Source organism: Protopterus annectens, chromosome 1.part0 (assembly GCF_019279795.1).
Source record: "Protopterus annectens isolate FY-2018-M chromosome 1.part0, PAN1.0, whole genome shotgun sequence".
Lineage (NCBI taxonomy): Eukaryota > Metazoa > Chordata > Ceratodontiformes > Protopteridae > Protopterus > Protopterus annectens.
Window position 1 is genome coordinate 408,018,819 of NC_056725.1, and position 20,923 is coordinate 408,039,741.

Sequence of the window (20,923 nt, forward strand, 5' to 3'; positions counted from 1 at the left end):
AGTTTGGAGGATATTATGCCCATTATTTTGCTGGGCCTCTGTCAAGCAGTGACACTGAGATAATCCCTGGGGTATATCTGCGATCTCCCATCCATTGGTCAAGATTTCTCTTGAACAAAGTCAGCGAAGTGCTCTGCCTCACATGTACCGGGATTTTGTTCCACAGCATAGGGAGTCTCTGGGTGATGAATCTGTCCCTCCAGCACGTCCTACTAATAACCGTGTCAAGGTTTAAGTCTCCCGCCCTTGTAGTTCTGAGGGATCTAGATTTTTTGAGGTGAAGCATGTTCATCAATTCTGGGTTGGACATGGCCTTGTATGTCAGGCACAGGTCACCTCTGAGCAGACGGTAAGCGACTGAATAGAGCTGGAGTTCCTTCAGTCGGGCAGCATAGGACATATTTTTGAGACTCTTTATCCTTTTGATGAGGAACTTTTGGGGCCTTTCCAGTTGCTGCAGGTGTCGTGTCAGATACATTCCGAATGGGGCATTGTACTCAATCATTGGTCTGATGAGTGATGAGTACAGGGGGACGATGACTTCCCTTGATCTAGATGTGAATCCCTTCATGATCAGGTGGGCAATGTAGAAGGTCTTCCTAACTACTTTGGCAACTTGAGTATCAAACGAAACGTTACTGTCAACCTGGGTCCCCAGATCCCTGATAACCTCTTCTGTGCTTAGTGGGTTGCTGCCTATAAGGTAGCTAGGGGTAACCTTGTTTTTCCCGAAGGGTATGACTATGCATTTTTTGGCGTTTAACTTTAGGCCATGGCTCTGGCACCAGTTATCCGTTTATATAAGACCCTTCTGAAGGATATCTGTGTCAGATGTGTCCTCAACTATGGCGCCCAGTTTGCAGTCATCTGCAAATTTTGTCAGCCATAATCCTCCTGTGTTTGCTTGTACTTCTGAAAAGTAGATGCCGAACAGGAGTGGGCCCAGGATTGAGCCCTGTGGGACACCACATGTGACAGGTTTTGAGTCTGACATGGCGCCAGCAACTCTGACCCTGTGGGTTCTGTCACTTAGCCAGTTTGCAACCCACCTTGTGACGTATGGGTTTACATTTAAGCTGATGAGTTTTTCAATGATACCTGAGTGGGGTATTGTGTCGAAAGCCTTTGCCAGGTCGAGGTAGGCTGTGTGGACTGCCTTTCCCTCATCAATGGCCTTGGTGACTGTTTCGAAAAAGTCAACCAAGTTTAAAAGGCATGATCTGCCTTTGACAAAGCCAAACTGGGTCGGATCCAAAGTCTGCAAGTCCCTTATGTCTTTATTTATGAGTTCCATTATGATCCTCTCCATAGCTTTGCAGATCAGGCTTGTCAAGCTGATGGGATGGTAATTTCCAGGGTCGGTGGAGGCACCGCCTTTGTGAAGTGGGACCACAGTTGCCGTACGCCACTCCTTAGGCACGTATCCTGTGGTGAGGCTAAGATTAAACAGCTCCCCTAACTGCGGGTTTAATTCCTCATTGAGTTCGTGGAGCACACAACCGGGAACACCATCTGTTCCCATGGATGCTGTGTTTTTTGCCTTGGAGAGAGCAGTTCTCACCTGAGCGTTAGAGATGTTTGGGGGGTTACAATCCTCTGGTATAGATATCTCACCTTTTGGGGGGGAGAAGTTTGCACTGAACCTGTCAGCCAGTATGTTGGCAATGTCTGTAGGTTCAGTAATTTTTACATCATTTTGAACTAATTCTGAGCATATCTGGGAGTTTCCTCCCAGGTTTCTAACATAGCTAAAGAAGGCCTTATGATTGTCTTTTGAGTCCTTAGCGACTTTTCTCTCAAAATTTGCCTTGGATGATTTTATGAGAGCTCTTAGTTTTTTACTTATAATGATCAAAGGTGTTTTCCCTTTTAAGGATTTTGCTCTATCTTGTAGTAGCTTCCTCCTTTTGTTGTAGAGTTTGTTTATGGCTGGGGTCCACCAGACTAGACGCTTGCCTTTGGTACAAAGAGTCTTTGTTTTGTTTGGGATTGCCTGATCCATGCAGTCCTGTAGGTGCTAGTAGAAGGCATCTGTAAGTGATTCAGCGGCTTGAGTAATGGTTTCCGCAGGCTCGGGGGCCTTAAAAGAGACCACACCAGTCTTTAGAAGTGTGAAGTCGGCTTTTGAGAAGTTCTTCACTGTGGTCTTTTTTATCTCAGGTGGGGGTGGGATGTGGACTTCCAGTGAGATTAGTTTATGGTCTGATCTCACCAGTGAGGGGTATACTTCCGGTGTTGAACATTGTGACCCCATGTTCGTGATGATGAGATCTAGTATGTTTTCTCCTCTTGTGGGGATGGTGACTAGTTGTTCCATGGCATTTGAGTTTATGAACTCTAGGAACCTTTGGGCTAGAGTGTTGGGGCTTGAGTAGTGATCCCAGTCTATATTTGGGTAGTTGAAGTCACCTAGTATGATGGTGTTTGGAGATACATTTATCCCCTCCAGTGTTTTCAGGAAAGCTATGTGAGGTTCCTGAGATTGAGAGGGTGGCCTGTAACATGCTACAAATTGCAGAGCAGTCTTGCCTATGGTTAATTGCACCTGGATGGTCTCCGATGCATCGTGCGTTGCCACCAACCTTGAGGTGTGGGTGTCCTTGATGAATATAGACCCCCCCCCCTCCCTTCTTGGTGTTGTCCGGATTTTGGGGGCGGAACGCATGATATGAAGTAAAACCTGATAGTGCCGGGGTGCTCTCTGGAGCCTTGAACCAGGTTTCAGTCACAGCACAGACATCGATGTTCTCCATACTGAGAAGGGCCTCGAGTGCATGCATCTTGAGGTTGAGACTTCTGGCATTGAGCAGCATTACCCTTAGTTTTTTTCCTTTTTTGTGTTCTAGGGTGGTAGGTTTAGAATTTGAGTCTTGCCTAAAAAAGGCACTATGGGGGTGGCAAGAGCCTTTGCCAATATCCGGAAGCCCAGGGGTGACAGGTGCAAGCCGTCCCTTCCGAAGCACCATGGCTTGTCCAGCATGTCATCCCAGGCAGACAGACATTGGATCCCCTTTGAATGACACCAGAGTTTAAGCCAATTATTAAAGCTGATCATCTTGTCTCTGTATAGTGGCATCATTCTTGGTGAAGGTAGGATACTGCTCAAGGTCAGGGTCATACCTGCCTGGGCTACATGATCAGAGAGCTCCTCTATGTCTCCTTTTCATGTAGTCCAAGGAGGTACGTCTCAGGTCGTTCACACCAGCGTGGACAATGACAGAGTCGTACTTGTACCTGCTGTTGAGAGACCTGAGTGCTTGCGTTATGTGGCGGATTCTAGCGCCCGACAGGCAGCTTACTGTGACCTTTCCTTACTCAATCTGGTGAGCGTCAGTGTGTCTGACTATGGAGTCACCAATGACGAGTGTGTCTGGCATTGTGTTTGGCCTTAAGGGCTGTGACTGTTTGGCACACTGACTATGTGGTCTATATGTTGCATGTGTTGTGTCCCGAGGTGGCAGTTCTTTGGTGGCCTCTGCTGTTTTGGTAGATTTTTGATCAGAGCCTCCGAGTATGTCTTTGTGTATTTATGTGTATGATTTGAAGTTGTGATAGTACTATGTGAGACTGGGTTTGTGTTGTGTTTGGTTACCTTCTCCTCCTGTCTGGTCTTGCCAGTCCTATGTTGAGAGAGCTCAGCCTCCAGTTTGGCTATATAGTTGCATCTCGCATGTATTTGTGTTTTGTGGAAGAAGGAGAGGGTTGTCCGTGTACATGAGAGAATTGTAACATTGCCTCAATATTCCCAGATTCACCAGCTGAGCAGGAGAGGACACTAGCAACTGATCCCTCGACATGCTAGAAGGAATAGACAAAGACTTTAAAAAGACTCGGGGGATGTGGGTGATCAAAAAGGGGTTTTTGGCTGGTGGGGTACTATGTATAATAAAGTGCTATATCAAAGTAAAAAAATACTTTAGGAGCAAGTTCTAGGCTTTACAGATAAAGAATAGTCTACTTAAGAATCAAGTAGAGCTGAACTTATTAGATATAGAATACGCTGGTTTGATCAGCAGTACAGTTCAAGGAAGGCTGTTTTAAGGGAAAATTTGAAGAGAGACCTCCAAAGCAGACATCAAGCAATCGCTACCCCAAATATTCACGTATCACATACTTCACAAAGTCTTTTGCCACACAATCTCAGCCCTATAAAACACAAATACACTAGTAATAGGAGACTCTGTCAGGCACACGGACGTCCCACTCACCAGACTGAACAAGGTCGTAAGCTGCCTGTCGGGTGCCAGGATCCCACATAACACAAGCACTCAGGTCCCCAAAGCAGTACAAATATGACTCTGTCATTGTCCATGTTGGTGTGAATGACCTGAGATCTCCCTGGACTACATGAAAAGAGACATGAGGAGCTCTCTGATCATGTAGCCCAGGTGACCCTGACCCTGAGTAGCATCTTGCCCTCACCAAGCATGATGTCACAGTATAAAGACAAAATGATAAATTTTAACAACTGGCTAAACTATTGGTGTCATTCAAAGGGGATCCAGTGTCTGTCAGCATGGGATGACTTGCTCGACAAGCCACGTTGCGACGGCTGCACCCTTAGGCTTTCAATACTGGCTAAGACTTTCCCATAGTGCCTTTTTTAGGCAAGGCTCAAAAGACAAACTCACCTCCATAGACAACACAAGAAACAAAAAACTGAGGGTAATGCTACTCAAATGCCAGAAGTCTAAACCTCAAAATGCACACACTCGAGGCACTCCTCAGTATGGAGAAAATTGATATGTGTGCAGTAACAGAAACCTGGTTCAAGGCTCCAGAGAGCACCCCAGCACTACCAGGCTATAACTCATACCATACCTTTTGGCCCCAGAACCCGAAATACAAAAGGTGGTATCCATCTTCATACAGGATACCCACACCTCCAGGTTTGGCACTGCAGGCCTGAGACCATCCATGTGCAACTAACAATGGGAAAAACTGCTTTTCAGTTTGTAGCTTGCTACAGATCACCCACCTTGTCTCAGGACCCACACTCGGCATTCCTGAGAACACTGGAGAATATGAAGGTCTCACCAAACACCATGATATTGGGTGATTTCAACTACCCAAACATTGACTGGGAAAACTACTCAAGTCCCAACTCCTTTGCCCAACATTTCCTGGAGTTTATAAACTCAAAAAGCCCTGGAACAACTGGTCACCACTCCCACAAGAGGTGACAACATATTGGACCTGGTCATCACCAACATGGGGGCGCAATGTTCCACACCAGAGGTAAACCCCTCGTTGGTAAGATCAGACCATAAACTAATCACACTGGACATCCACATCCCGACCCCACCACCAGTCAAGGAAACCACTGTCAAAAATTTCTCAAAAGCAAACTTTACACTTCTCAAGACAGAGGTGGAATATTTCAAAGCCCCCGGGCTAATGGAAAATGCTGCCCAAACCGCAGAATCCTTTACAAATGCATTCTATGAACACCTACAGTAATGCATGGATCGAGCCATCCCAAGTAAAACCAAGACTCACTCCTCACCAAGAGGATCGTGGGCCTCAAACGGATGCCCTATGCAGCTCAACTAAAGAAACTCCAGCTCTACTCAGTTGCTTACCACCTACTCAGAGGCGATCTCTGCAAGGCCATGTCTAACCCGGAATTAATGGACATGCTCCACCTCAAGAAAACCTCCTTAGAGCTACATGTTCCAGGGATTTCTCAGCAAAACAATAAACAGGACATGCTGGAGGGATAGATTCATATCCCAAAGGCTTCTGGAATAGAATCCCAATCCATGTTAGGCAGAGCCCTCATGACCCTCTTCAAAGAAATCTTGGAGTGGATAAATGAAATTTGGACTTCTATGGCCCTGCTGAACAGAGGCTCAGTTTAAGCCAATTAAAGCTGATCATCTTGTCTCTGTATAGTGGCATCATTCTTGGTGAAGGTAGGATACTGCTCAAGGTCAGGGTCATACCTGCCTGGGCTACATGATCAGAGAGCTCCTCTATGTCTCCTTTTCATGTAGTCCAAGGAGGTACGTCTCAGGTCGTTCACACCAGCGTGGACAATGACAGAGTCGTACTTGTACCTGCTGTTGAGAGACCTGAGTGCTTGCGTTATGTGGCGGATTCTAGCGCCCGACAGGCAGCTTACTGTGACCTTTTCCTTACTCAATCTGGTGAGCGGGACGTCAGTGTGTCTGACTATGGAGTCACCAATGACGAGTGTGTCTGGCATTGTGTTTGGCCTTAAGGGCTGTGACTGTTTGGCACACTGACTATGTGGTCTATATGTTGCATGTGTTGTGTCCCGAGGTGGCAGTTCTTTGGTGGCCTCTGCTGTTTTGGTAGATTTTTGATCAGAGCCTCCGAGTATGTCTTTGTGTATTTATGTGTATGATTTGAAGTTGTGATAGTACTATGTGAGACTGGGTTTGTGTTGTGTTTGGTTACCTTCTCCTCCTGTCTGGTCTTGCCAGTCCTATGTTGAGAGAGCTCAGCCTCCAGTTTGGCTATATAGTTGCATCTCTCGCATGTATTTGTGTTTTGTGGAAGAAGGAGAGGGTTGTCCGTGTACATGAGAGAATTGTAACATTGCCTCAATATTCCCAGATTCACCAGCTGAGCAGGAGAGGACACTAGCAACTGATCCCTCGACATGCTAGAAGGAATAGACAAAGACTTTAAAAAGACTCCGGGGGGATGTGGGTGATCAAAAAGGGGTTTTTGGCTGGTGGGGTACTATGTATAATAAAAGTGCTATATCAAAGTAAAAAAATACTTTAGGAGCAAGTGCTAGGCTTTACAGATAAAGAATAGTCTACTTAAGAATCAAGTAGAGCTGAACTTATTAGATATAGAATACGCTGGTTTGATCAGCAGTACAGTTCAAGGAAGGCTGTTTTAAGGGAAAATTTGAAGAGTGGACTTTAGGTAGCCCGAATAGTTTAACCTTGATTAACCGCCGCTGCTCTTGTGTGCTCCTGTAGCAACTCCGCGCTAAAGCGTGCTTTATAGCAGGGGGCTGGAAAAGACAGGAAATTACCCAAAATGGCCAATAAACTACAAGTTACTGCCTTAAACCACTCCTCTGAGGACAAACAGGCAGCTCAGTACTCCCCACTCTCACTGGTGAGTAAAGAAACTTCCCCTGACCAAACAAGGAAAATGGAGAAACACAGGAACTAAGACAAAGCCCAGGGATCAGCAAAATCTGATCTCTGGAACAAACTATTAGGAAAGTATGGAAAACAAGAGTATTTTTTTTGTTTTTTTCAAGTTTTTTTTTACAGATAGGCAGAAAATACAATAAATGCTGTGTTTTTGACTAATTGCTATCAAAAGCTAGTACACTTGAGTATATTAGCCTGTTGTTTAACTTTTAAGCAAAACTTAAACAAGGAAGTGCAACAAACAATTCAAGCTATTAAAAACAGTAAAAACAGGTAATAACAGAATAAAACATGCAGAAATGGTCGTCGAAAGGCTTAAAAAGTCGAAAATGCAGAAAAAAATACTTAGAATCTGGAAAGTTTGTCTTTTCTGGTCTCTGCTGCTCTAGGAACTCTGCTGGACACCACGAGGAGCTCTGCTGAGTTAACCATGCCAAGAAAACATTGCAGGGCTTGATCATTATCTGGAGCTAGCATCTCAAGAATGTCTGTTTGCTTAGAAGGGTTTGGTCGTAAGCCTGAACTGGTAAACAAATGACCAACATAAGTAACTTATTGTAGCCTGAATTTGCATTTCTGTGGATTCAGCTTAAGATTCACTTGACGTGCCCTTTCTAGAACTTTTCTGACGTTTCTTGTCATGCTCAGCTTCAGTATGACTTCCTACTATGATAGCACAAGGATACCCAGAAAAAATCTTCTCCATTGCACATTGAAAGACTTTACTTAGAGAATTTATCCCAAATGGCATTCTCAAAAATCTGTGCCTGCTTAACAGAGTACTGAAGATAGTGAGCAATGATTTGAATTTGCCAAAATGAACTCTTTGCATCTAAGACAGAAAAAAACAGTGGCATTTGGCATCAAGGCTGCGACTTCTTCGACTGTGCACATTGGATGGTGAGGTCTTTTTAGCACTTTATTCAAATCTCGTGGATCAATACATATTCTGATGTCATCTGAGCTTTTCTTATGAGCTACCACCATGGAAGATGCCCATTTCAGTTGGAGTTGTAACTGAACAAATCACACCTTATCGCACCATTTTATCTAGCTCGGCTTTGACTCTGTCCTGCATGGCTGTTGGAACATTTTGTGCTGGCCTGATAACTGGACTGACATCTGGACCTCACTTCATGGAGTACACAACTGGAAGCTTCCCTAATTTGTCTTAGAAAAGACCAGCATAGGTAGAAAAAATGTACTGGACAAAATTAGAGTAGTGGTCTTTCAAGCTAACATGATGGACTTCCTTGTTAAATGAAAACAGTCCCATTTTCAAACAGTCTCTGACCCCTAATAATGACTGGACGTGCCTCTTGAACACATAAAATAAGTCGTAACTTCTCCCAGCAGAGTAACATGAAAGCACTACTCAGCCTTCAGTTTGAATTTCTTCATCTCCATAACCAAGCTTTGTACTCCTTGCCAAATCAAGCCTTTCACCATGACACATTATAGCAACTGTTTCTGCTGACATAACATTGCATTTGGAACCTGTGTCAACACTGAGGTCTAGGGGTTTGCCATTTATCCGAACAGTACAGAAAACTTCATTCTTTGCCCTTAAAGCTACAGCAGTGACTGTTTCATGAAGCACTAACACACTATCCACATAAAGAGTAGGGTTGCAGCTCTCTAATAGATCAACTAAAAATATTCTTGTTTCCTGCCTTTTCTAAGCTAGATTAGTCCAGATTTCAGGTTTTGCTGAATTCTGGGCTGTGGTACAGTTCCTGTGTTGCCCATATCCTTACTTGGATAGGAGGAAGCTTCTCTGTTCACCAGTGAGAGTGGGGAGCTTTGAGCAGCCTATCTGTTTCTGGCGGAGTGGTCTCAATCCAGCAACTAGTAGCTTATTGGACGTTTTGGGCAAATTCCTATCTCTTTCAATCTCCCTGCTTTAAAACCCGCATTTGCGCACAGCCGGTTACGCAGGTTTAAACTATTCCCGGCTCCACAAAGTCTGCTCTTCAATTTTTCCCTTAGAAGTAGTCAAACTCTTAAATTAAGCACTTAACCTTCCTTTTACAGCTCAGCACTTGCTCAAATTTCTCAGTAAGCACTAACAAACGCTAGCACTGCACTCCCCTTATACTATATAGAAGTAAAAGGCTCCCTATTCATCCCATCCAGACAATCAATAAAACAGTTCATTAAACTATTCAGGCATGTCCAAAGGGCAGTTTCAGGTCTACACTCCAGTCCAGCTGGTGAATCTGGGAATCTTGACACAATGTTACAATTGCCTCATGTACACAGACAACCCTCTCCTCCTTCCAACAAACTCAAATGTGAGATGCAACTATACAGCCAACCTGGAGGCCAAGCTCTCTCAACCCAAGACTGGAGCAGCCAGTCAGGAGAAGAAGGGAACCACACACACCACACAACCAGTCTCACACAGACCAATTGTATCTGCTCCAGCAAACAGGACAAATAAACACACAAAAACATACTTGGAGGCTCTAAATAAAAATCTGCCAAAGCAAGAGAGACCTCCAAAGCAGACATCCAAGCAATCGCTACCCCACAACAATATTCACGTATCACCTACTTCACAAAGTCTTTGCCACACAATCTCAGCCCTTAAGGCTAAATAACACACTAAATACACTAGTAATAGGAGACTCTGTCAGGCACACGGAGTCCCGCTCACCAGACTGAACAAGGTCACTGTAAGCTGCCTGTCTGGTGCCAGGATCCGCCACATAACACAAGCACTCAGGTCACTCCAAAGTAAGTACAAATATGACTCTGTCATTGTCCATGTTGGTGTGAATGACCCGAGATGTACCTCCCTGGACTACATGAAAAGAGACACAGAGGAGCTCTCTCATCATGCAGCCCAGGCCGGTATGACCCTGACCCTGAGTAGCATCTTGCCCTCACCAAGCATGATGTCACAGTATAAAGACAAAATGATCAATTTTAACAACTGACTAAACTATTGGTGTCATTCAAAGGGGATCCAGTGTCTGTCAGCCTGGGATGACTTGCTCGACAAGCCACGTCGCTTCGCTAGAGACGGCTTGCACCTGTCACCCTTAGGCTTTCGAATACTGGCTAAGGCTTTTGCCACTCCCATAGTGCCTTTTTTAGGCAAGGCTCAAAAGACAAACTCACCTCCATAGACAACACAAGAAACAAAAAACTGAGGGTAATGCTACTCAAATGCCAGAAGTCTAAACCTCAAAATGCACACACTCGAGGCACTCCTCAGTATGGAGAAAATTGATATGTGTGCAGTAACAGAAACCTGGTTCAAGGCTCCAGACAGCACCCCAGCACTACCAGGCTATAACTCATACCATACCTTTTGGCCCCAGAACCCGGACCGAAATACAAAAGGTGGGGGTGTATCCATCTTCATACAGGATACCCACACCTCCAGGTTTGTGGCACTGCACGAGGCCTCGGAGACCATCCATGTGCAACTAACAGTGGGAAAAACTGCTTTTCAGTTTGTAGCTTGCTACAGATCACCCACCTTGTCTCAGGACCCACACTTGGCATTCCTGAGAACACTGCAGAATATGAAGGTCTCACCAAACACCATGATATTGAGTTATTTCAACTACCCAAACATTGACTGGGAAAACTACTCAAGTCCCAACTCCTTTGTCCAACATTTCCTGGAGTTTATAAACTCAAAACGCCCTGAAACAACTGGTCACTACTCCCCCAAGAGGTGACAACATATTGGACCTGGTCATCACCAACATGGGGGCGCAATGTTCCACACCAGAGGTAAATCCCTTGTTGGTAAGATCAGACCATAAACTAATCACACTGGACATCCACATCCCGACCCCACCACCAGTCAAGGAAACCACTGTCAAAAATTTCTCAAAAGCAAACTTCACACTTCTCAAGACAGAGGTGGAATATTTCAAAGCCCCCAGGCTAATGGAAAATGCTGCCCAAACCGCAGAATCCTTTACAAATGCATTCTATGAGCACCTACAGTAATGCATGGATCGAGCCATCCCAAGTAAAACCAAGACTCACTCCTCCAAAAAGAGAAGACCAGTCTGGAGGACCCCAGCCATAAATACTCTATACAACAGAAGGAGGTGGAAACTATTACATGATAGAGCAAAATCCCAAAAAGGAAAGGCATCCCTGATCAGTATTAGCAAGAAACTACGATCCCTCATAAAATCATCCAAGGCCAGCTTCGAGAGAAAAATCGCCAAAGACTCTAAAGATAATCACAAGGCTTTCTTTAGCTATGTCAAGAATCTAGGTGGCAACTCTCAGATCTGCTCTGAGCTGGTGCAAAATGGCAAAAAATACACTGAACCCACTGACATTGCCAACATCCTGGCTGACAGGTTCAGTGCAAACTTTACCCCCCCACCCCTAAAAGGGCCCGTGTGTCCATCCCAGAAGAATGTAGACCCCCAGACATCACAGACACACAGGTGAAAACAGCCCTCTCCAAAGCCAAAAACACAGCATCAATGGGACCGGATGGAATCCCAGTAACATGAGAAAAGAACTAAACCCTCACATAAATTCACTGTTCAAACTCAGCCTTACTACAGGATATGTACCCAAAAAATGGCATACAGCAACAGTTATCCTGCTCCACAAAGGTGGTGCCACTACAGATCCCGGGAACTATCGCCCTACAAGCATGACTAGCCTGGTCTGCAAGGTTATGGAGCGCATCATCATGGATCTCATAAACAAAGACATTGGGAACCTCCAGACACTGGACCCTACCCAATTCGGCTTTGTTAAAGGCAGATCTTGCCTCTTAAACCTAGTAGACTTCTTTGAAACAGTTACCAATGCCATAGACGAAGGAAAGGTAGTCCACACAGCATACCTAGACCTAGCAAAGGCCTTCGACACAATACCCCTCTCTGGCATTATAGGTAAGCTTACCACCTTGAACATTAACCCTTATGTCACGAGATGGGTTGCAAACTGGCTCATGGATAGAACCCACATGGTCAGAGTTGCAGGTGCCATGTCCGACTCCAAACCAGTTACAAGTGGCGTCCCACAGGGCTCAGTCCTGGGACCCCTCTTGTTCGGTATATACTTTTTTGAGGTGCAGGCAAGCACGGGAGGAATATGGCTGACCAAGTTTGCAGATGACTGAAAACTGGCAGCCATAATCAACTCTCCAGCTGACACAGACATCCTCCAGAAGGGTCTTACGGAGACGAATACCTGGTGTCAGAACCATGGTCTCAAGCTAAATGCCAAAAAATGAATAGTCATCCCCTTTGGGAAAAACAAAGTGCCCACGAACTACCACATAGGTGGTAATCCACTAAGTACAGAAGATGTAATTAGGGATCTGGGGACCCAAGTAGATAGCAACCTCTCCTTTGATAATCACATTGCCAAAGTGGTTAGAAAAACCTTCTCTACAGCCCACCTAATCACAAAAGGGTTCACATCTAGATCAAGAGAGGTCATTGTGCCCCTCTACTCATCGCTCATCAGGCCCACAATAGAGTACAATGCCCTATTCGGGGTGTAACTTACCAGACACCTGCAACAGCTGGAAAGACCCCAGAAGTACCTCACCAAGAGGATCGTGGGCCTCAAACAGATGCCCTATGCAGCTCAACTAAAAAAACTCCAGCTCTACTCAGTTGCTTACCACCTACTCAGAGGCAATCTCTGCCTGACGTACAAGGCCATGTCTAACCCGGAATTAATGGACATGCTCCACCTCAAGAAAACCAAATCCCTTAGAGCTATACATTCCAGGGATTTAAATCTCAGCAAAACAATAAACAGGACATGCTGGAGGGATAGATTCATATCCCAAAGGCTTCCCTCGCTCTGGAATAGAATCCCAATCCATGTTAGGCAGAGCCCCTCATTGACCCTCTTCAAGAGGGATCTTGACGAGTGGATGGGAAATCGTAAATTTACTCCTGGGCTCACTTCTATGGCCCTGCTGAACAGAGGCTTAGGAATCTAATCAAATCTAAAAGGGAGGCGAAAGCCAACACATTCTGGCTAGGCTTATAAATGCCCTAGGGCAGATAGCCTAGTACCTACCTATGAAACTATAAAATGTTCCCCTTTAATAAAATAGTGTGGGCCTTTTGATTTACAAAACCTTTTGGAATGATTCCATTTATTGGATTTGTGGCAATGCTGACCAAAAGCTAAACATTTTTCCTTTTTAAATTCATGATTTCCACCACAGTTATGACATTTGGCAATGAAACTAGGTTGGGGCCCAAGCTTTGTGTTTGCTGACTCAATCTTCTGCTTCACCGAGACTGTGAGAACTCTGAAATTTGCTGGAAAGCTCTGAGGTTTACCAGTGAGTGCTGCAGGGGCTACAGTTGCTGCCATGTGCTTGGGCTGGTTTATTTTAACCACGTGCTGCATACTATCAACATGAGCTTTATCACTGTGCCTTCTAGAGCTGTTCTCATTTGTTAGCATATTTGTGTGTTTTTCTGTGAGCTCGTATATCTGACAAATCTCAATGGCATTATTCAAAGTTAAATCACTGTCACAAAGCAAAACCTTTCTCACAGCATCACCTTTCATACCACACACAAGTCAGTCCTTTATTAACTCATCCCTTAAATCACCAAATCTGCACATTTTAGCCTTATTTCTCAAGTCGGTTATATATGCTGCAAAACTTTCACCAGGCTTTTGATCCCTTGTGTAAAATAAGTGCCTGCCCACTGTAACATTTGTCTTGGGGTTACACGTCTCTAAATTTATGTTTTAAACACTCAGGGTCCTCACTTGACACAGCCGGTACAACAATATGATGGTTTTCCCCTTCGCCTGTATAGATTATAGGTGCATACACAAATGAACGTTCCCTTTTCTATGGCTTCTGACCCAGCTAAATTAAGTAGAATAAATGCCTTTGTATGGTCATTTTTATCAGAAAATACAGCCTATATGAAAATGTCATACTCATGCTCAAACACTCTCCAGTTCTCTGCAATATTACTGTCAAACACAAGTGCACTGGGTTTTCAAAATCCATCTGCCGTGACCACAAAGTATGTACAAACACACTGAAAATACCCTTGTAATTATGTATGAAAAGTGTTCTGTGAGCTTGTAATAACATTCAAATGCACAATAAACCCTTCGAAATACAGTACTATGCTCTGTAATGGCTGTATCCTGCGAAATATCTTTACAGTCATACTGCACAAACATGCAAACACTTTATACACTTCTGAGAACTCAGATATCTTTGATATTATGAAAAATACATGCTTAGTAAAATGCAGTCATTTTCCTTGTTTTATTCATTTTATGCAATTTGGACTTTATTTCAAACATTTTCCGTAGTAATTTGAATATTTTTATCAATATCGGACAGATCAGTTTATGTGAATATCATTTAGAAAGTTATGTATGCCTTGTTTCATATTTTGCAAATAAAAAATATTGCTGAGCAAGTTTTAACATCTGAAATTCATTTCTGATCTGTTTTGCAAAGTATGTGTATTGTAGGGATGATTCACTCCTTTATATTACTCTAGTTTCAACTGAGTGCCTCTCTATCTCGAAGTGAAGAATTTGGATTCCATACTGGCTTCACATCCTTTAGATATGCTGCTTCTGACACCATATCGCTTGCCCCTCTTTAACATAGATGACAAGCAGGCAGGGTATTTCATTTAGATGCTTTAATACATAGAAACACATCAGGATGGATAGCAGTATCATAAAATATAAACACATTGGTTAACAGACAGACCTCACTTACATACATGCTTACATCTCAACAGCTTACTACAAAATGGCAATCAGACTTGCACATGCTCAGTATTTATACACCTGTTCAAGCCTTTGGATAGCTTCTTAAAGGTACATACACACATACTGATCTACAGCACCCCTTTCAAAAAAACATTTTGACATGAGAATACATTGAAAGAGTTGGATCCATGGGAGGACGTTGAAATGGCCAACAAATAAACCTTGACGAGGAGTAAGGCATTCCAGAGGATAACAATTCACACAAATATTGTAAAACCAGAGAAACACTAGACCGGGATGGGTGCTTGCTGTTTTGTTGGCAATAGCTAGAAAACATTTTCTGTTTGATTATGTATGATTTTTATAGAAGCAGGCTTTTGTTTCCATATGTACCTGCTGCATGTCCTCAGTAAACAGGTGCCCAAAAAGTATTAAGAACCTATCATCCAGGCAGTCAGTTACAGTAGTTTGGGATTGGGATTTATTAAACTACCCTGTTCAAGTGTGAATAAATCCAGCCTGTGAGGAAGTTTGCATAATTACCCCCGGCCATTTCCAAAAGAAAGGAGAACCAGTGTTGTCTAGGGCAGAAGGAAGTTGTTACCACAATGATTTTGGGGGACTTCTTCCAAGTCTTTAGAAGTACATTGGTTATTAGTGAAAAGGGTGGGAAAGCATGCAGGAACACTTCTGTCCAAGGGAAAGAAAGACATGTGCCTCCCAGGCCTTCTTGCATGGAGTCCTGTAGTAGAATTTTGCCAGTTGAATGTTTACAGAGGAGGCAAAAAGGTCTCCTGGAGAAATTCCCCACAGGCGTATCAAATATGGGAAGACCCACTGATTTGGTTTCCATTCATGAGGTCCTCTTTAGTCCTGCTCAGCTTGTCTGCCACACAGCTTTGCTCTGACGGAAATCAAGATGCCTGTAAAGTGAGGCTGTCCTGTAAAGCTATATCCCACACTAATGTGGCTAGTCTGCACAGGCAGTAAGAGTTGGTCCCCGCTTGCTTATGTACCACATCAATTTAGTATTGTCTGCAATTACCTAAAGAGAACCTGGGGGCCAGAGATGATTCAGAGAGTTGAGAGCCTTTATAAGACCATCTCTTTTATGTTTATGTGCTTTTGTTTGTCTTTCTTGTCCCAGAAACTTGGGACTTTTATCCTCCAAGATACTACTCCCCATGCAGTCAGAGGCACTATGACTGACGGCTTTACAGTAGACGGGGAACAGGGGAGACCTGGATTCAGGGATATTTGATACCTCCACCATGTGATTTCTCTTCTCACATATCCCAGAGCTGGAATTTGAAAAGGGAACGGGTGTTGGTGCAGGGACCAGAGAGACTTGGGATGCCATTGCATCTTTCTCACTTGGCGTCTTGCAAAGAATTATCATGAGATTCATGGATGCCACAAAACCCAGAATGATGAGGTATTTACCCGCAGCAACAAAAGTCCGAGTGGAAGACCCCTTGAACAGATGTAAATATAGATAATTTTTTTCCTGTGGAAGAAAAGCTACTTGTATAGAGGTGTCCAGCAGTCACCCCAGAAACACAATCCTGTGTGGAGTCAAGAAAGACTTCTGAATGTTCTCTTGGAATCCCAGCATGTGTAGGAGATTGCTTAACCAAGTGAGAGATTCCTGACACTTTGAAAAAGGCTCTGCAATGATAATGAAGTCATCTAACTATTGCAAATGTGAATACTCATGTAACCCGCAAGTGACTATGAAAGGAGCTAGACACTTTGTGAACAGTCCTGCAGCAGTGGATAGCCCAGAGTGTAAGGCAGAGAACTGATAATGTGATCCAGACGCATAAAATCTTAAGAAATGCCTGAAAGATGGAAGAACTGGAATGTAACATGCATAGTTTAAATCTAAGGTTACTAAAAACTCAAATGAGGAAGAAGTGGTAACAGGCTGCGCAGTGAAACCATTCAGAATTTGGGTACGATCACAGATGGATTTAGGAAGTAAACATCCAGAACCGGTCTCCATTTATTTTCTTTCCTTGGTACTAAAACATTCTGGAATAAAATCTTTTTCCCAACTGAGAGGGATAAACTTGGAAGAGGAAGGTTTGGTCTGGCTGCTGAAGAGGAATTCCCTGGAAAGAAGGAATTTTCTCCCACTGCCATTTATTTCCTAGCTGGATCACCTTCAGAACCCATTTGTCTTGATCAATCTGTTGCCAAAGAGAAAAATGGAAATTCAGACACACTGGGAGGGGTAAGAGATGGGGGGTGCAATGTCCCTTAAATAGTCATTCTGCCTTATTTGTCCTTTGTTCAGGGAGGGTCCAGCTTTCTTTTTGGTAACTCCCTACCACTGCTTTTTAAATGTCTGCTTACCAACATTCTGCTGAGACTGCTTATTTTGTTTCTTGCTAAAACTGAATGAGGGAGCAGAAACTCCCTTGGAAAATTTAGAGAAGGAGGGCTGAAAAATCAGACAGATTCCCTGAATCAGCTCACCACTCTTATTACACTTTTTGATAACATCTGCATCATATGGTCCAAAACTTAAATCTCTATCCAAAAAAGAATTCAAAATGTCATTGTTGACATCATCTGGGATGTTCCGAGAATGAAGCCAAGCAAACCTCTTTAAAACAGTATCAGTAGCAACAATCCTGGAAACAGCATCTAGAGAGTCATTACCATAAACAGTGAGTACTGACCTGAGAAACCAAGTAAACTATACAAAGCAAGTTTTCCTCACAAGAGAAAACTGCAGCCAAAACATTCCTCATGCTTTTAAAATTAGTCAGAATAAACTCTAACAAATAAGCTTCACAATTCAGAATTCTAAAAAATCAAAGTTGCAGAATCAGACATATTTTCCTATACTTAACAATAACTTTACGATTCTTGTCTGAAGGAGGATTAGAATTAACAAAATGCTTGGCAGCAACTGGATTAACTAAAGCTATAGCTGCTGGTCAAGTTTGAGATGAGTGTACAAAACTTGAAAGACTGAGGAACTTTGTACATTCTATTTGCTTTCTTAGGGGTAGCAGGTTAGCTGTTGGGGAAACTACTGGCTGTGACAAAAACATCCTCCAATGCTGACAGCACTGGGGGATAGGTGAAGGTTCTGGGAATTCCAGTTGTAGTAATTCAAAGTATTTCTGAGGGACTGAGAAACTGAATCCCTCACAGGGAGATCTAAATATCATACTCTCCTATAAGTCTTTAACTTGATCCAGTTGTTTGGAGCCCCCCACCCCCTTTCTACTGTCTTAATTTGTTACTGGATAAACCCATTAGGTGCAACACAGGAGAAATTCTAAATGACTGTCACAGTGACACAGCAGACAAACAGATGCTGATGGACTCCAACCTTAGACTCATTGAGCAATTTAGGGGTTTAAGGAATCAACCCCGGGCTCACTCTGTAGCCCAAGACACGATTCCCTCAGTATTCACTTGTCTACTGTGTGACTCTGGGCAAGTTGTTCAATCTTCACCCCCTTAATATCACAAAAACTTCCTCCATTTAGATGTGCCCTTTAGATTATCTTACTACTTATCGCTATGCAGCTGTTTTGCAAACAGCTTACATTGATCATGTACATAGTAAACTGGACCACATATACAGTTGCCAGCTGGATGGCCCTCTTCTTCCATGTCCAATTCTAATCATATAAACATATTTAGGCTTTTTTAGTTATTCCCCATTAAATGACCCTAGTCCTTTCAATTCCACATAAACTGCCCATACACACAACTGCTTGCTCTTTGTATTAGTAAACTTTAATCAGTAAAAGAACAGGTATTTTGAAAATTTGAGCTCTGTGGAATAGGTCTGATCTCCGAAAAATTCTGATATATCAGCTATATAATCATGTTATTACATGTTGTACCCAAATAACATTTTACAACTTTTTTCTTCATTTGATGTAGCAATGCCTTTTGCCTCTAGCCAAGGCCAATACTGAAAGGGGTGCTTGGGCCAGCTCCCTTACATGGTTAACAAATGTTTATGCAAAATAAGTTAAAGTAAATAAGACTGATATGCTCCTAGAAAGACTTTAGCCTAACAAATACACATTAATAAAACCATGCTAAACTAATATGAAGTCTTTTAATTAAATTTTGCATACCTTAAGTTTAAGTGTCCGACTCATGGTAGGAATAGGAGCAGCCCTAGAGATGTTGAACCAAAATGCAGAAGATACCAATCCAACATGATCTGGAAAGTCTAAATCTTGGCCTCTTGGAAATTCTAGAACAACAATCTTAGCCAAACGCCAGCTGGTAAGGTTTCCCTTTACATCTTCTTCTTTGCTTTCTTCACTGTGCTGAGATACTTGAAAAGATGTAGTCCTTGCCAGCTTCACCTTTTCCAGAGATGAAGTATGTATAGCAAGGGACACCCATTCAAGATTAAACAGACCTAGTTTCAACAAGGTGTTCTTGCTTACAAACAAGCAGGAGTCAATATCAAGAGCCAACTGGGTCACCAGCTCTCCGTGCACATTAATTTGATTCTGATTTAACAAACCGGCAACATTTGTCACTCTCACTTCAACTCTGCACTCCAGGGCTTGAAGAAATCCTCTAAGGTTAATATGACTGATTGGCTGTTGCAAGTCGAGTGCAGATACACAAGATAAGCAAGAGCTACTACTAGAAAGACTAATGGCACAATGAGCAAAATCAGATGCATATACTGGCTGCAGGGATCGGAGACCATAATTTGGCAGGTCACCACTGACAGCAAGGGGGTAGGATGGAGTCTCCCTATAATCAGTAACAACCACATTAGTGTGAACAGACAATACCCCTTGCAGCACAGGTTGACATTCTAACACTACTAAGTCTAGAAGATAATGAAACACCTGTGCAATATCATCTCCAAAGAGCGGATGGTAAGAAGCAATAAGCACATCACCCTGCCTTGCCAAGACATACTGTTTCTGGTAGGCCAGCATTAGTAGCCCATTAGCAAACGTCTCTGAGCTAGCCCAGCGCAGACTTGACTTGCTCCTAGCACCCAGGACTACCTTACTCAGTGAAACTGGCTGCCTAATTACATGTGCCTGTACTTGCTCCTCTGGCTGGAAACCATAATGTTTAAAAAAGAGACGATTTCCATGCAACTGAAACAGTCTGTCCTCCTCCGTGAAGCCACCTGTCTCAGCTGCTTGAGGTCCCATTTGTTCACGTAAGTCATTAAGATTGTCATATCCTTCCCTCTCTGTCCTGGGAGCTCCGTATACATCCTTACATAGGAGGCTTTCTACTGGCCTTCTTTCTTTCTCCTCGGTGAAGGGTGCTGCTTTCCCCTCTTCAAATGTTTCGGTGTGTCGACCCTCTTCTAACAGAGAACGTTGATCCCACTTTTGGGTGCCCTCTTGCTTTGAAGAATGTGCAGTGGCAAGTGTTACTAACAGAAGGGCACCTCTCCAACTATAATTTTCGACAGCTAGTATTGAACTAGAAGAGAACCAGCCTGAGGGGTCTGGAGCATTATCTGTGATCTCTGAATCTACAAAATGACACAAATGTACAGACTGGGGTTGACATCCCGAGTGAGAAGCAAACTGAGTGCTAGACAACGGACTTTGTAATACAAGCTGTAAGGGATGCAGTTCAGAGGGCAACCTAGAACTAAGACACAAATGCAACCGCAGCTTTCCCGACATAACTGATGTACAGTGAGAGTCTAGTATTACCATTTCCAACACCTGTACATATAAACGCCATAAATAATAACCGAAAGAAAGTAAGTTTACAAGAACTTTGGCTAGACAAATCCCATAGACGAAATACTGACAAACCATCTGCTGTCACGTGCACACGACGTTTTATATGCCTTTGCTTTCATTGGTTGTAAGATTAAGAGTAGTTTGCGGAAGGATGGTTGCCGGAAGGGTGAACGCACACTACTGTTTTTTTTCAGTTAGTTCTTCTTAGCGCTTTTTAAATTGATCTCCTTTTTAAAAGAAATGTACAATTCTACAGTATTTAAGTTAGTTCTGTGTAAGATTAAGGGCCTGTATAGCAATTGCACGCGCTCTTTGCTCAGCAGAGTATATTGTTCCTCG

General features: G+C 43.3%; 1 protein-coding gene across 1 annotated transcript in view; it reads right to left on the minus strand.

Moving 5' to 3' along the window:
- PEX6 (peroxisomal biogenesis factor 6) overlaps positions 1-20,670 on the minus strand; it is a 737,640-nt gene extending 716,970 nt beyond the window's left edge. The window contains exon 1 of the mRNA XM_044060276.1: positions 18,977-20,670. Coding sequence (XP_043916211.1) covers positions 18,977-20,659 — 1,683 coding nt within the window. The 5' untranslated portion in view covers positions 20,660-20,670. The remainder of the gene's footprint in view (positions 1-18,976) is intronic.
- Between the last annotated feature and the right edge of the window lie 253 nt (positions 20,671-20,923).